This window comes from Ictidomys tridecemlineatus, unplaced genomic scaffold (assembly GCF_052094955.1).
Source record: "Ictidomys tridecemlineatus isolate mIctTri1 unplaced genomic scaffold, mIctTri1.hap1 Scaffold_38, whole genome shotgun sequence".
In the NCBI taxonomy this organism is placed as follows: Eukaryota; Metazoa; Chordata; class Mammalia; order Rodentia; family Sciuridae; genus Ictidomys; species Ictidomys tridecemlineatus.
Window position 1 is genome coordinate 486,396 of NW_027522508.1, and position 12,127 is coordinate 498,522.

The 12,127-nt window shown below is 43.9% G+C and overlaps 1 protein-coding gene across 5 annotated transcripts in view; it reads left to right on the top strand.

Moving 5' to 3' along the window:
• The window catches only part of LOC144373387 (coagulation factor XIII A chain-like), an 84,562-nt gene that overhangs the window by 22,883 nt on the left and 49,552 nt on the right, over nucleotides 1–12,127 (top strand). For all 5 annotated transcript variants that reach the window (XM_078036477.1, XM_078036474.1, XM_078036478.1 and 2 more), the window contains exons 4-7: nucleotides 933–1,107; nucleotides 3,538–3,676; nucleotides 7,567–7,670; nucleotides 9,253–9,341. In XM_078036477.1, coding sequence (XP_077892603.1) covers nucleotides 3,615–3,676; nucleotides 7,567–7,670; nucleotides 9,253–9,341 — 255 coding nt within the window. In that variant the 5' untranslated portion in view covers nucleotides 933–1,107; nucleotides 3,538–3,614. The remainder of the gene's footprint in view (nucleotides 1–932; nucleotides 1,108–3,537; nucleotides 3,677–7,566; nucleotides 7,671–9,252; nucleotides 9,342–12,127) is intronic.

Here is a 12,127-nt window from a genome sequence, read left to right on the forward strand (position 1 = left end):
TAAAAATTGTTGAAGTAGCACTTATTTTTAGAAAAAAATTTCTCTGTTCCACCTAGACTCTTCTGACTATAATCAAATGTGATGAAAGTTACATCAAAAGAGGTAGATTCAGCAGAGCTCAGAGATACTGGCAGGTTGTCTCACAACTGATACTTCCTGGCTTTCTTTAGTTTTATTGGATAAACACAAAAGGTCTTTGCTCATGCACTTGAGGTCTGCTGTTCCTAAAGGATTACAGTCTGTGTGGCAGAATTTTCTGTAATTTTCCATCTTGCCACTCTCTGCCTAAATGTCCTCCATATCAAAAATATAGCATCCCAGAAATTCCTTTTAACAAAACTATAAAGCTTAAACCACTTTAAATAATCATTAGGAAAATGTTTTTTAATAAATAAAAAATCTCTATAAGTCACTCATGGGAATCTATTTTCCTATTAACCCACCATGGTTCTTATGGTAACATCTGTTAGCTTGTTCAATTCTTTACTGCCCATCATAGAAGTAGAAGCCCATTAGAACACTGATTTCTCCTTCATCAGTTTTGAGTTCTTCTTCCACCAACACAATATCCCTTTGAGTATTTTTCTTTTGCAGTTCTTCTTCTGGTCAATCTCAGCACTATTCTAGAACAAATCACGTTCCCTAGGTATAAATTCTCCAAATCATAGGTGGAGAACTCTTCCTACCTGCCCTTCAGCCTTACTCTGCTTTAATATTGTGCCATTTAAGAGAGACTCTTGGTTATTTGGCCTCCTCTTTGCATACTTAGTTTTCTCTGGCAACATAATGGTGAATTGAAGAAAAGTGGAACTGTTTGCATCACGCAGGACACACAGAAGGCGCCAGAAACTTTAGATTGCCCAGTGCCGTAGCGTGGAGGGGACTCATCAAAATGACCTTTCTTTCTTTTTGTCTCTCCTTGCCTCATTTAGATTAATGCCAAAGATGATGAAGGTGTCCTCGTTGGATCATGGGACAATATCTATGCCTATAGAGTCCCCCCATCAGCCTGAACTGGAAGCGTTGACATTCTATTGGAATACAGGAGCTCTGTGAACCCAGTCCGGTATGGCCAATGCTGGGTTTTTGCTGGTGTTTTTAACACATGTAAGTATCCAGCTGAGTAATATTTTTTAATGCAAAGGAAATTTTACTTCAAAACATTTTATCTATAACCTGGCAAAGGGACTGAGCAGTCCCCGTTGGCGCTATAGAATTAATGGGTGACTATTCTGGGATGTAGTCAATGCATAATTAAATCGTACTGGGCTAAATATGCTCATAGCTCTCTGACTGCAGAATCTTTATGGAAAGAATGATGGACTGTATCCTGCATAATCCATCATAACACCCAAGGCCGTGGAGTGTCACAGGGGCCAAGTGAGGCTGTAGGGGGAAGTAGGAGCCATTTTCTTCCCAGAAACCATACCTTTAAAAGGCTAAAAAATTTTTAAAAAACTAATTATGATATACATGCACATATGTATATTACTTATTTGTTATTGAGAAGTTGTGTAAATCTGTTTATTTGCTTGCTTGCATATCATTGAGAAGTTTGAAAGTCTATTCACTTAATTTTAATCCCAATTATGAAAAGGATTGTGGCAGGTGGTCTCATCTTCATCTTTACACGTAAGTCTCAGGGCCCCTGAGCAATTAGATATCAGAAAGTAATGAACAATCTTTACCTTCTCGGTTGCCTCTCCAGTGTTTAATCCACCCAACATCCAATCTGTAGAGCCAAATAGATAGAAGCAGAATTATCCTCTTTAGTCTTGTGAATCATTTTTCAAGATGGCATTTGCCTCCCTTGGCCCAGAAAATGTTATAGTTAATTCAGTGAATATTTTAAAAAATACATTTATTTCAGTATGTTTTCATCATTGGTAATGATTTTTATTCGCATGCCTCTTCTACAGCCTTGGAGAAACATTATGCTCTTTACGTACTTTTCATTTTTAAATGAAATAAAAGAGAAGCTGGCGGCCAAGGCAAGGCCATTTTTTAAAATGATTGTTAAAATCCACCTATTTTAGTTCAAAGTTGTAACAGTCTGGCACTCACTTGGTCAATGATCTAAGACTGTTAAGTTTTGTTTTGTCTGTTCTGTTTCCGGGTGGCATCGACTGAATAAAAATATTTTTTTAACCTTTTGATGATAGCTAAGGGCTAAAGGAATATGTATTTCTTGGGAGCAATAATAGACAAAAGTCAGTCTCTTAGAAGTGTTGGTCTTTCAAATTTTAGATAGAAACTTGAACTTCATGATGGTCTGAAGATTGGAAGGAGACCCTCCCTCTCCTACAACTTGCAGGCCAAGATGATGAGAAGGTGCCCAACACAGGCAGCCACTCTTGTGAAATGATTCTTGAAAAAATAAAATGGACCCAAATCCTCCCCATGCCTACTATCACTATACTAGTTCGATTTGGGGGAGCTTAGAGCCAGATAAAATAGTGAGCATTTCACCATATCCACTCATGCCTTCTGTATACAAAGGCTGTCCCATTGTGCAGAAAACAGGCCTTGGTCTTCTATGAAGAAGATGCAGAAACATACAATAGAAATAAAGTCATAGAAGGAGTAGAATTGAAGAGGGAAATTGCAGGGAAGGGGTAGCAGGTTTTCTAGAACAAGCCTCGGCCTGTGATAATACGAATTAGCGGCCAGCAACTCACATTAGAATCCACCAGAAATAGAATGAGAGGAAGGATCATTTCATTGGTAAGACCTTGGGTGCACAAGGACTGCCAATCAATCAAGGCAGGTGGGTGTCAAAAGCCAGGGGTGAGTGCCATTGACGTTGTTTGGGGTGTTAAGATGAAGTCTTTTAAGGAAGGGGACCCTTGAGTCTCTACCAGGCTCAGGTTTGGATTCCCAAGGTTGTTCTGTTGAAGGAGGCACATAGCCTTTGTTTAAAAATGCTAAACTATTCTGAAGGAAGAGAAAAAAAACAAGTCATTAATCTTAAAATTGTCAGCTGAATTATTTTCAATGAGTCCTGATGTCTGGCGTCCTGGGAACCAGGGAGGGCATTTGGATTAAGTTTAATCAATAGGTACATATGGCAAGAGCTGCATCCAGGCAATTTATTATCCAACAATTAAAATGAATCTGTGGTGTCACCCTCCAATGAGTGTCACTAGAGTGAACTCCAGCCAGGAAGAGAAACCCCACTGAAGAATCGTTTTGTAAATTCCCAACTTCCTATTGGCTGTGGTTTTCTTAAATTATTATATTATTTCCAGAAATAAGGAACCATTAACTAAGTAAATATGAACTATTAGAACCTTGTTGTTGGAATTGCATGCTAGTGGGCTTCATTTAATAACCCACTAAAATTCTAAAGCATCACACAGTGAGATGTCTCTCTGGGGTCCCCAGGAGGGTTGGACACATCACTTTTCTTCAGTGTGGAACATTTGAGAACATGTCCAAAGAAGTTTTATTTTGAGAAAGTCTCATGTGCAGAAGGACCTTCTACTATACATTCTTTAAATACTGGTGATATGTCTGACTACGGCTCTTTCCTTGTAGTTTTGCGATGTCTTGGAATTCCAGCAAGAGTCATCACCAACTATTTCTCAGCCCACGATAATGATGCCAATTTGCAGATGGACATCTTCCTGGAAGAAGACGGGAGCATCAGTAACAAACTCACCAAGGATTCAGTGTGGTGAGTTCGATTTACAAGGACCTTGTCTGTTATCAATTTAGAGTGACATTACACGCTTACCACAAGACAGACTCTAACGTTTCTTTCTCTTCTATTTTAAGAATTATTCAATACCCTAGGCAGAAATGTCTGATTGTCGAATTTATTTTTAAGCTTATAAATTAGAAAAGTGACTGAACAGGCAGTTAAGCATGTGTACACAGAGTTAGATCTGCCAAAAGTAAATCCTTGTGGCATTTCCCTGAGCCATCCCCGAGCACAAAATATTGCACAATGCAAGATGCACCCACAGCTGTGCAGGAAGCCCCCTCTGCCCTGCTCATGGCCAGCCTGGGAGCTGAGCCACTGGCTTGGCCCCGGTTGGTCAAGTCCAGCCCCACCAGGAGATGTCACTTCTCTTCCACCTCACCCCATGCCTGCAAGTTCCTGATCCTACTATAAAACTCTCCGATCCTCAACACAGATAACGTTCTCAGTCACAACTGAAACTGGAAAGGAAATATCGTGTCACCAATTCAATGTCATAATGAGCAAACAAAAAATTTTTCTCCAGCTCTGGTCATTTGAAAAGAAATATCTTCAATGAAAGTCTTTACTTGAGATCTGAAGATCTGAAGTACAAAGCATATTTATCTTATTTTGGGCTATCCTTGTCAAGGAGACTTGAATTTAAATAAGGACACCCTGGAGCCTATTATTCTGATGTGATGGGGTACAGAGAAAGCCTGGGTATCCAAACACCCAAGATTGTAGAGGAGGCAGGACGATGTCCACTCGGGATTGCAAATGGCTTACTGCTATTTTCCCCTGGATCCCTCTGTGTGCTGGGGCACTCTTTGCTGTCCTGGAAGGAGGCTAGCACACACATTATTTAACATGCACAACTTCCCTCCAGCTTCAGAGCAGAGATAGAGTAGCTCTCAGGCGGCAACCAGCCTCCTGCTCCTGCTAAGGGATCCACACTGACCCCAATCCCACCTGCACCTCTCTCCTGGCCCAACAGACCCTGCCTTGCTTCCTACACCTGCCCAGCGGAACGCTCCTGGCTCATCTTCTTGCACTCTTGGAATCTGAGCCTCTTTATTCCCACAGCTTCTCTCCCAGTTCTCCCCTCCACAAGAGGTCTTTCCTCATCTAAATAATCAAAGCTGTCTTCTTGCATTGTGTCATGTGCCGGCCGCCACCCCTTCTTTCCACGTCCTTCACCATCCATAAGGACCCCAGTGACTTCCTTTGTGTTCAATCTGGTGCCACAAGTATATGCACAAGTGCCTCTTGGGTCACATCTCCTGGATTTCCCACTGGCAGGCAATGTCCAGTGTGTCCACCATTGAGCTGGCCACCCACCCTCGCCCACCACCCCCAGCACAAACCTTCTGCTCTTCCTTCTTTGTTCAGAATCTTAGTCTGACAAAGCCTTCGCACTCCCTGGAGCCCTGCCAGTATTCAGATGGCTCTCTCCCTCTCCATGGTGACAGCCATCCCTGTACTGAAAGTTTTGGTCCATGGCAGACCACTGCAGCACTTCAGAGTGGGAGGGCCTTGGGTGGAACGAGTCAGCTCTGTCTCCGCTCTGGCCTCTCCATCCACTTCCACAAGCACAGATTTGCAAAGTTCACTCTCCTTCTTGAATGATTCCAATGGCTTCTTATTACCTAAATCTAAAGCACAACTGTTAACTTGACGGAAGAGTATCTCACAATCATATCCTCACCTACTGGATTACTCAGAGATTGAGAGAATAGACCTGGCAGCTCTACTATTAACTTGCTGCGTGTCCTAAGACAAGGTTCTTAACCTCTCTGTGCTTCAGCTTCTTTTCCTGGTAAACTGGGGGTAATTATAATAGAACTCATATGGTGCAGGGACCATGGGATATGCTAATATACACAAAGGTTTTGGAGCTGCGCCTGGAACAAAGGATTGTTGGGTGTACTACTTGCGGGGACTGCCTGCCCACCCTAATTATGGTCACTTTTTTGGGGCCACCCCACAGCACACTCCAACCACCAGCACACAGTTCCCCACACACACCACAGTTGCAATTTCATGCTTCCACGACTTTGCTTTACTCCCTGTGCCCATCTACTCCATTCCCCTTTAGGTTCTGGGACTCAGACAATTCTCACTTTGGAAGGTCTTCCCTAAGGCCCCAAGACAGTCCCTGCCTGAAACCAGTGGCACCCCAAGTGAGTGTCCTTTATGGCAAGCGTCACTTCAACAATTGTTTCTTTTTTTTTTAAATTTGAGTTACCCTCCCTAGGGCACGGGTCACCCCCATCTCTGCTCTAACTACATAGATACTCTCCTCTACACCTCTCGGCAGACCTACAATGCGCTGCCAAGTGGGGTGCACCTTTGTCATTCCTCCATTCTTTATGGGTAGGAATTTATGTCATGATCATCTCAGACTCTCCAGCACCTAGCAAGCTGCTCAGTGCATAGTGGGTGCAGAGTTAAATTAGTATCTCTTAATTGAGTCGATCAGAAATGAGCTACACTTGCCAAGTGCAGTGGCACACCCCTCTAATCCCAGCAGTTCAGGAGGCTGAGGCAGGAGGATTGCAGGTTCAAGTCAGCCTCAGCAATTTAGTGAGGCTTTAAGCAACTTAGTGAGACCGTGTCTCAAAATAAAAACTGAAAATGGAGGGGTATGTGGCTCAGTGGTTTAAGCACCCTTGTGTTCAGTTCCTGGTTCCAAAAAAAGAAAGAACTGAGCTACACTCTCAGGAGAGATGGGACCATGTGCAAGGACAGTTAGGGACAGAATGGTGGCTGTTGGATCTGAAATTCATCAGTGCCATAAACAAAGATGGCTTAAGTCCCTCTCGCCATCATTAAATCGTTATTACTATATGAACATTTTCCATAGTGCTCAGAGGTTAATGTGCTCTCATTTGATTCTGAGCGATCATATAATTTCAAATCTTTTCAAAGACATAATAATACAATTCACAATGACATTTTATTCCATGTTCTTGCTTCAAGGGTCATATGCAAAGTTCTGTGGAATTTTGCCTGGCCCTTACCTCCTGGGTTGCCCACCTTTGATAAAGGGTAGAGACATTCACCCTGACAACCTGTTCTTCCTGTTGAGCACCAGATGGGAATGGCCACAAATGGTCGAGAATTAGCATCAGGAGCTGATGTTATAGTTTCTATGGCAATGACCTAAGACTGTAAATACAAGTATGTATTGCTTATTAATTGCTACAAAGGAATATGCTTTTTATAGTTGAAGCTATGTACAAGAAATTCAAATGATAAGTGTTTCTGTTTCAGTCAGTATCCCCTTTTCCTAGAGCATAGAGCAAGAACTGTTCCGTTAGGCAGAAGAAAATGGTTGAGATCAAAACTGTTAAACACACTGATTGAAATATCTCTGGGTGACCTTGAAGCTGGTCTTAGTGGAGGGAGAGCCATAGCCAGACCTGGAAGTCCCTGCATGGGGTGCCAACAGGAGCAGATCTGCCCAGCAAACTCAAGCCTGGGGTCCAGACTATTTCCAGGAATCCCCAGATTTAACGTAGTCCATTCCAATTATGTGAAGCTGGCAAATGTGTGGGGTCACGTTGGGATTATTGTTATTATTATTATTATTATTTGCAGGGAGAGGTGGGTGGGGGAGTAGATTTCGGGAATTGAACTCAGGGGCACTCCACCACTGAGCCACACCCCATCCCTATTTTTTATTTTATTTAGAGACAAAGTCTCACTGAGTTGCTTAGCACCTCGCTTTTGCTGAGGCTGGCTCTGAACTCGAGATCCTCCTGCCTCAGCCTCTTGAGCAGCTGGGATTATAGCATGTGCCACCACACCTAGGGCTTTTGGATTTCTTGAAGCACTAAACCTGGTGTGAAGTTTAACCTCTTCCGATTGTGTTTTCTAAGGAACTACCACTGCTGGAACGAAGCGTGGATGACCAGGCCTGATCTTCCTGTGGGATTTGGAGCCCGGCAAGCTGTGGACAGCACCCCTCAGGAAAACAGCGACGGTAAGGCTGCATCATCCTTGGGGAAACGTTCCCCTGATGACATTTATTTCCATTTTTACGTTGGCATGGCATTTGGGGTCTGGGCAGGCGTAGGGTAGGTACTACCTGTCAATCAGATTCAGTTTCATTTCAATAGTCAGCTTTACCCTGATGAGTTTACAACTTTCAGAAAAAGAATATAAAACTTCACATATATAATTCATCTACTCTTGCTTTGATAAGCAGTTTTGAAGACAAGAGGAAAAAAATAACTATGTAAGCATTTTTAGTAGGCTATAAAATACAGTTCAGCCTTCCCTGGTCCACGGTGATCGGATATAAAGATAGAAAGAAAATAAAGAACTTGACAAATAATTATAGATCAGTCTTTAAATTGTTCTTCCAGAACCTGTTTTTTTTTTCATGTCACTTGATTCCTTTCAAAACTTGGGTGTGTGGACGTTGGTCTTCTAATTTGCCAATGCTATGAAGCGGTGGCAGCCATGTCTGACCCTCTATTTTCATAAGTCCCTCAGCCCCCATTTCTCTTTAATAAGTTCATACAAAAAAAAGTTAGTGAACTGGGGATGGTTGATAATCTATGTCTACTTCCTCAGGTGTTGATAGGAGATAGCAAAATGCATACATATGCATTTATGCAGAAATAGTACCTATTCATAGTGGCACTGTATTCTAAGACTTGGCTGAAAGGAAGAAAGTTTAAGACTTTCTGCCGTGCTGGGTTGTAAGTCATGAGACTTCCAAGAAGAATGGCAGCTAATCTCTTAGTAACTATGGTTAAAATTTAAAGAATGTTAGAAAAGTAAACATGAACCCCCCACCCCCCCCTACCCCGGGCTTTCCGAATGCAGCTTGGGCATTGGCCAGGGTGTGTAGTTAAAGTCCAAATTCTATAGTTAAACTTGACATAGGTCCAGGATGTCCAAAAACACAAAACAAACAAACATCACACCTGCCAAAGACAATTAACATTCCCAGCATACCAGGAAGTAGTTTAAAAAAAATCAAGGGAGAGAAATGAATTACAGTAGATGGGGTAGAGAGAGAAAATGGGAGGGAAGAGGAGGGGAGGGGGGATAGTAGAGGATAGGAAAGGCAGCAGAATACAACAGTCACTAGTATGGCAATATGTAAAAACGTGGATGTGTAACTGATGTGATTCTGCAATCCAATAAAAAAAAAAAGGGATAAGCCCTAGGAGGCCAACAGCTTCATACAAACGTACTTTCGTCTTTGTTTGTAGGTAGTAAAATAGATGCAGAAATAATGCTGCCAGGTTCTTTCCCTGACTTCCAATTTCGGGTTGAGTTTCTCTCTTTTTTAAAAAAAAATGTTTTTAATTGTCAGTGGACCTTTATTTCATTTATTTATATATAGTCCTGAGAATCGATCCCTATGAAGCTCTTTTGATGACACACAGTGGTCATCTACCCTCTCTTGCCAGGGAAAGTATGTGGGGAAAATCAGTGATAAAACCAAGGCCTGGTCTCTTTAGTGCCACGCTCAGTGCTATGGCCTGTCCAGTATGTGGGCAGGATTAGAGACAGAAAAAACTCATGCCATCTTCCCCTGTGTGACCCAGGCATATACCGGTGTGGCCCCGCCTCGGTTCAAGCCATCAAGCACAGCCACGTCTGCTTCCAGTTTGATGCACCCTTCGTGTTTGCAGAGGTGAGTGGAAAGCACCGTTTCCCTTCCCGACCTCTGAACACTCGAAAGGATAAGACGCAAGGTTGTGACGTCCCCATTCCCAGGTACAGGGTGTATGCTTCCTGTTTACAAAGCTAATTAGACAGCTTTCCGACCTTCAGGATCTTAATGTTAAATGAAATTCTTATTTAATGGTTTTCTTTCCTTGATGTTTCTCAGTTGTTTTTCTACCAAAAGCAAATAATCTCCTAACCTTAGCTGAGTTCTCTGTGCCCACAAACTCACTGGTATCAACGGCTCCAGAGAAATCAAAGGACTAACTGGATCACTCAACTGAGATTGGTAGAGACAGTCCATGAATGGAAGTTTCAGGGTATTTGTCTCCCGTCTCAGGCCAGCCCAGCAATCTGTGTAACACAAAACACACACACACACACACACACACACACACAAAGTGTGGTCTTTGGGCACTGCAATCCACATCCTACTACTCCAGGCTCGTTATAAGGAGGACAGAGAGGGAGGTAAAAAGGGGGCTGCTCCAGTGGAGAAATGCAACCCAATTAATGGGTTCATGGGACCCTTGGGTCAAGAGTCTGAAATTGCAGAACGGAGTAGGGGCCAGAGGAAGAGGGAGCCATTGAAGGGTGCTCCAAGGAGAGCACCCACAATCAAGTGAAATGTAAAGAGGTGTCAGGTAAAGAAGGCTCAGCTAGGAGGCTGCCCAGGGGGTGAGGGGATGTTTGAAAGGCTGAGAGACAGAACTTCCCCGGAATATATTTGCACCAAAAAACACACTGAACACTCTCTCCCATGCATTGAGTTCTTACTAGGTAGTCACTTTGCCTACCCTTTGATGCTCTTAGCAATCCTTTAAAATGGGCATTAAGATTCTCCCCCTTCTCCAGAAAGGAAAATTGAAGGAAAGAGTCTTTAAATGACCTTTCCACCCTCATCTAGCTAATAAATATTAATCCTAAGATTTCAGCTCAAGCTGGTAAGTGCTACAGGCAGCGTACGCTAAAAGGAGTAAATGGTCATTAGTAGTGTGTGCCAGGCCCTGTGCTGTGGAACTCAGAGGCTCCTGCCCTTGGGAAGCATGATTCCGGTTGGGAACCATGAGTGGTATGAGGGCACCCTGAAACTAATCAGGTGAGCAGTACAGTCAGCATAGGACCTGCATTTATGCCTAGAGGTGCATTAGCTGGGAAACTGCACCCAGGAAATGAAGCAGAACATCAAAGAGCACAAGGCACTGTCTGAGGAAAGGGGGACCCAGGTACAGACAAGGATGATACCCCATGAAAGTGCACATGGTCCCCCACTTAAAATCGCTCCATCTGTGATTTTTTTCAACTTTGCGTTGGTGCAAAAGCCATGCACATTCAGTAAAACCCATGCTTCAGAGTTTGAATTTGGACCTTTTCCTGGCAGGATCCTCTTGGGTGATGCTGGGCAGCAGCCACCAGCTGCAGCTCCTGATTAGCCCCCATCAGGGAGAAATAAAACCAACCCCAAAAGGCCGTGATGCTCAGCTGAGGCGCTTGACAGGTCAGGTGTAGTAAATCCATTTTCAACTTTGGATCTCTCCAACTTACAATGCACTTATTGGGGCACAACCCTATCATAAGTCAAAGGACATCTGTGTAGCCCTAGTAATAGGAGCAGAGCAACATGGGGTTGAGTGGGAGAGATTATTAGTACTTATTTAGGCAAAGTGTTAGAAAGAGGAAGGAAGGAATTTTAGAAAGAGGGGGATGACTGGAGCATCCTAATGCCACGTAGGACAAATCAAACGCTCTGCAGACCAGGGTACCAGTGAGGCACCAGGCTGTCCCAGGCTGTCACACCATGAAGACTGAAGGAAGTCCACTTGGGAAGCCTGATGTCCTGAGAGATTTGTCCTTCATCTTGGAAGCCAGGGAGAGACCTCACTGAGGAGGAGTGGGAACCAGGGCACTGGTGGCCTTGTGGCACATGGATGGGATGGAACTGTCATTGGAGGTAGGGGACCAGCCAAGGGGCGGAGTTACCCCCTCCCTGCCAGAGATGACAAGACACAGGACAAGAGCAGGGGAAGGAGGAGGCGGCATGGAGCATGGAGAATGAAGCAGGTGGTAAAATAAGTGTCCAATATTCAGACAGCAAAATCGCGGATCTGAAATCCATGAAAGGAGCTGCTTTCCCGGCACTGTACCTGCCGCCATTGCAGCTTCTAGAAGTCTCCGGAGACCGGGCTGACTGTACTTGGAATATTATCTGTTTGATTTCACTTTGGGATTTGAAGATTTGTACAAACCTCCCCAGCTGCCATCCGATAGTTTACAATGCTCTGAGAAGCTCTTAATGGGAAATCTCTCTAAAATCCACAAAACCCTCTTTTGATATTTTTTTATTATGCTTTATGGCTGCGACGAAGGAGAGAGGGGAAGGCCCTTCCTGCACAGGCGAACAGACTAATGGCTGCTAATGCAAGCACTTTGGGCTGTTATTAAATATAAATCAGGGTGTTAGGAATGTCATAGGGATTTGCAGGTTATAATCACTTCCCTCTCACCCACCATGGAGTTGTGCTTTGGCAGTGGGAGGGGAAGCTCTGGGGCTGAAGTGGGGGCTGAACAGAGTTGGAGGACCGCACGCAGGGCAGGGCGCAGGGCAGGGTGCAGGGTGTGCCTCACATCGGTGGCGCTGGCTCCTGCCTCCCCCTCCTCCTTGCTACATCACCCTCCTCTTGCTGTCCCAGGATTTGCCTGTTCTTTCCTCTCATGGTGACCACGGTCTCCATCATCCCTCCCTCATTCCTGAAC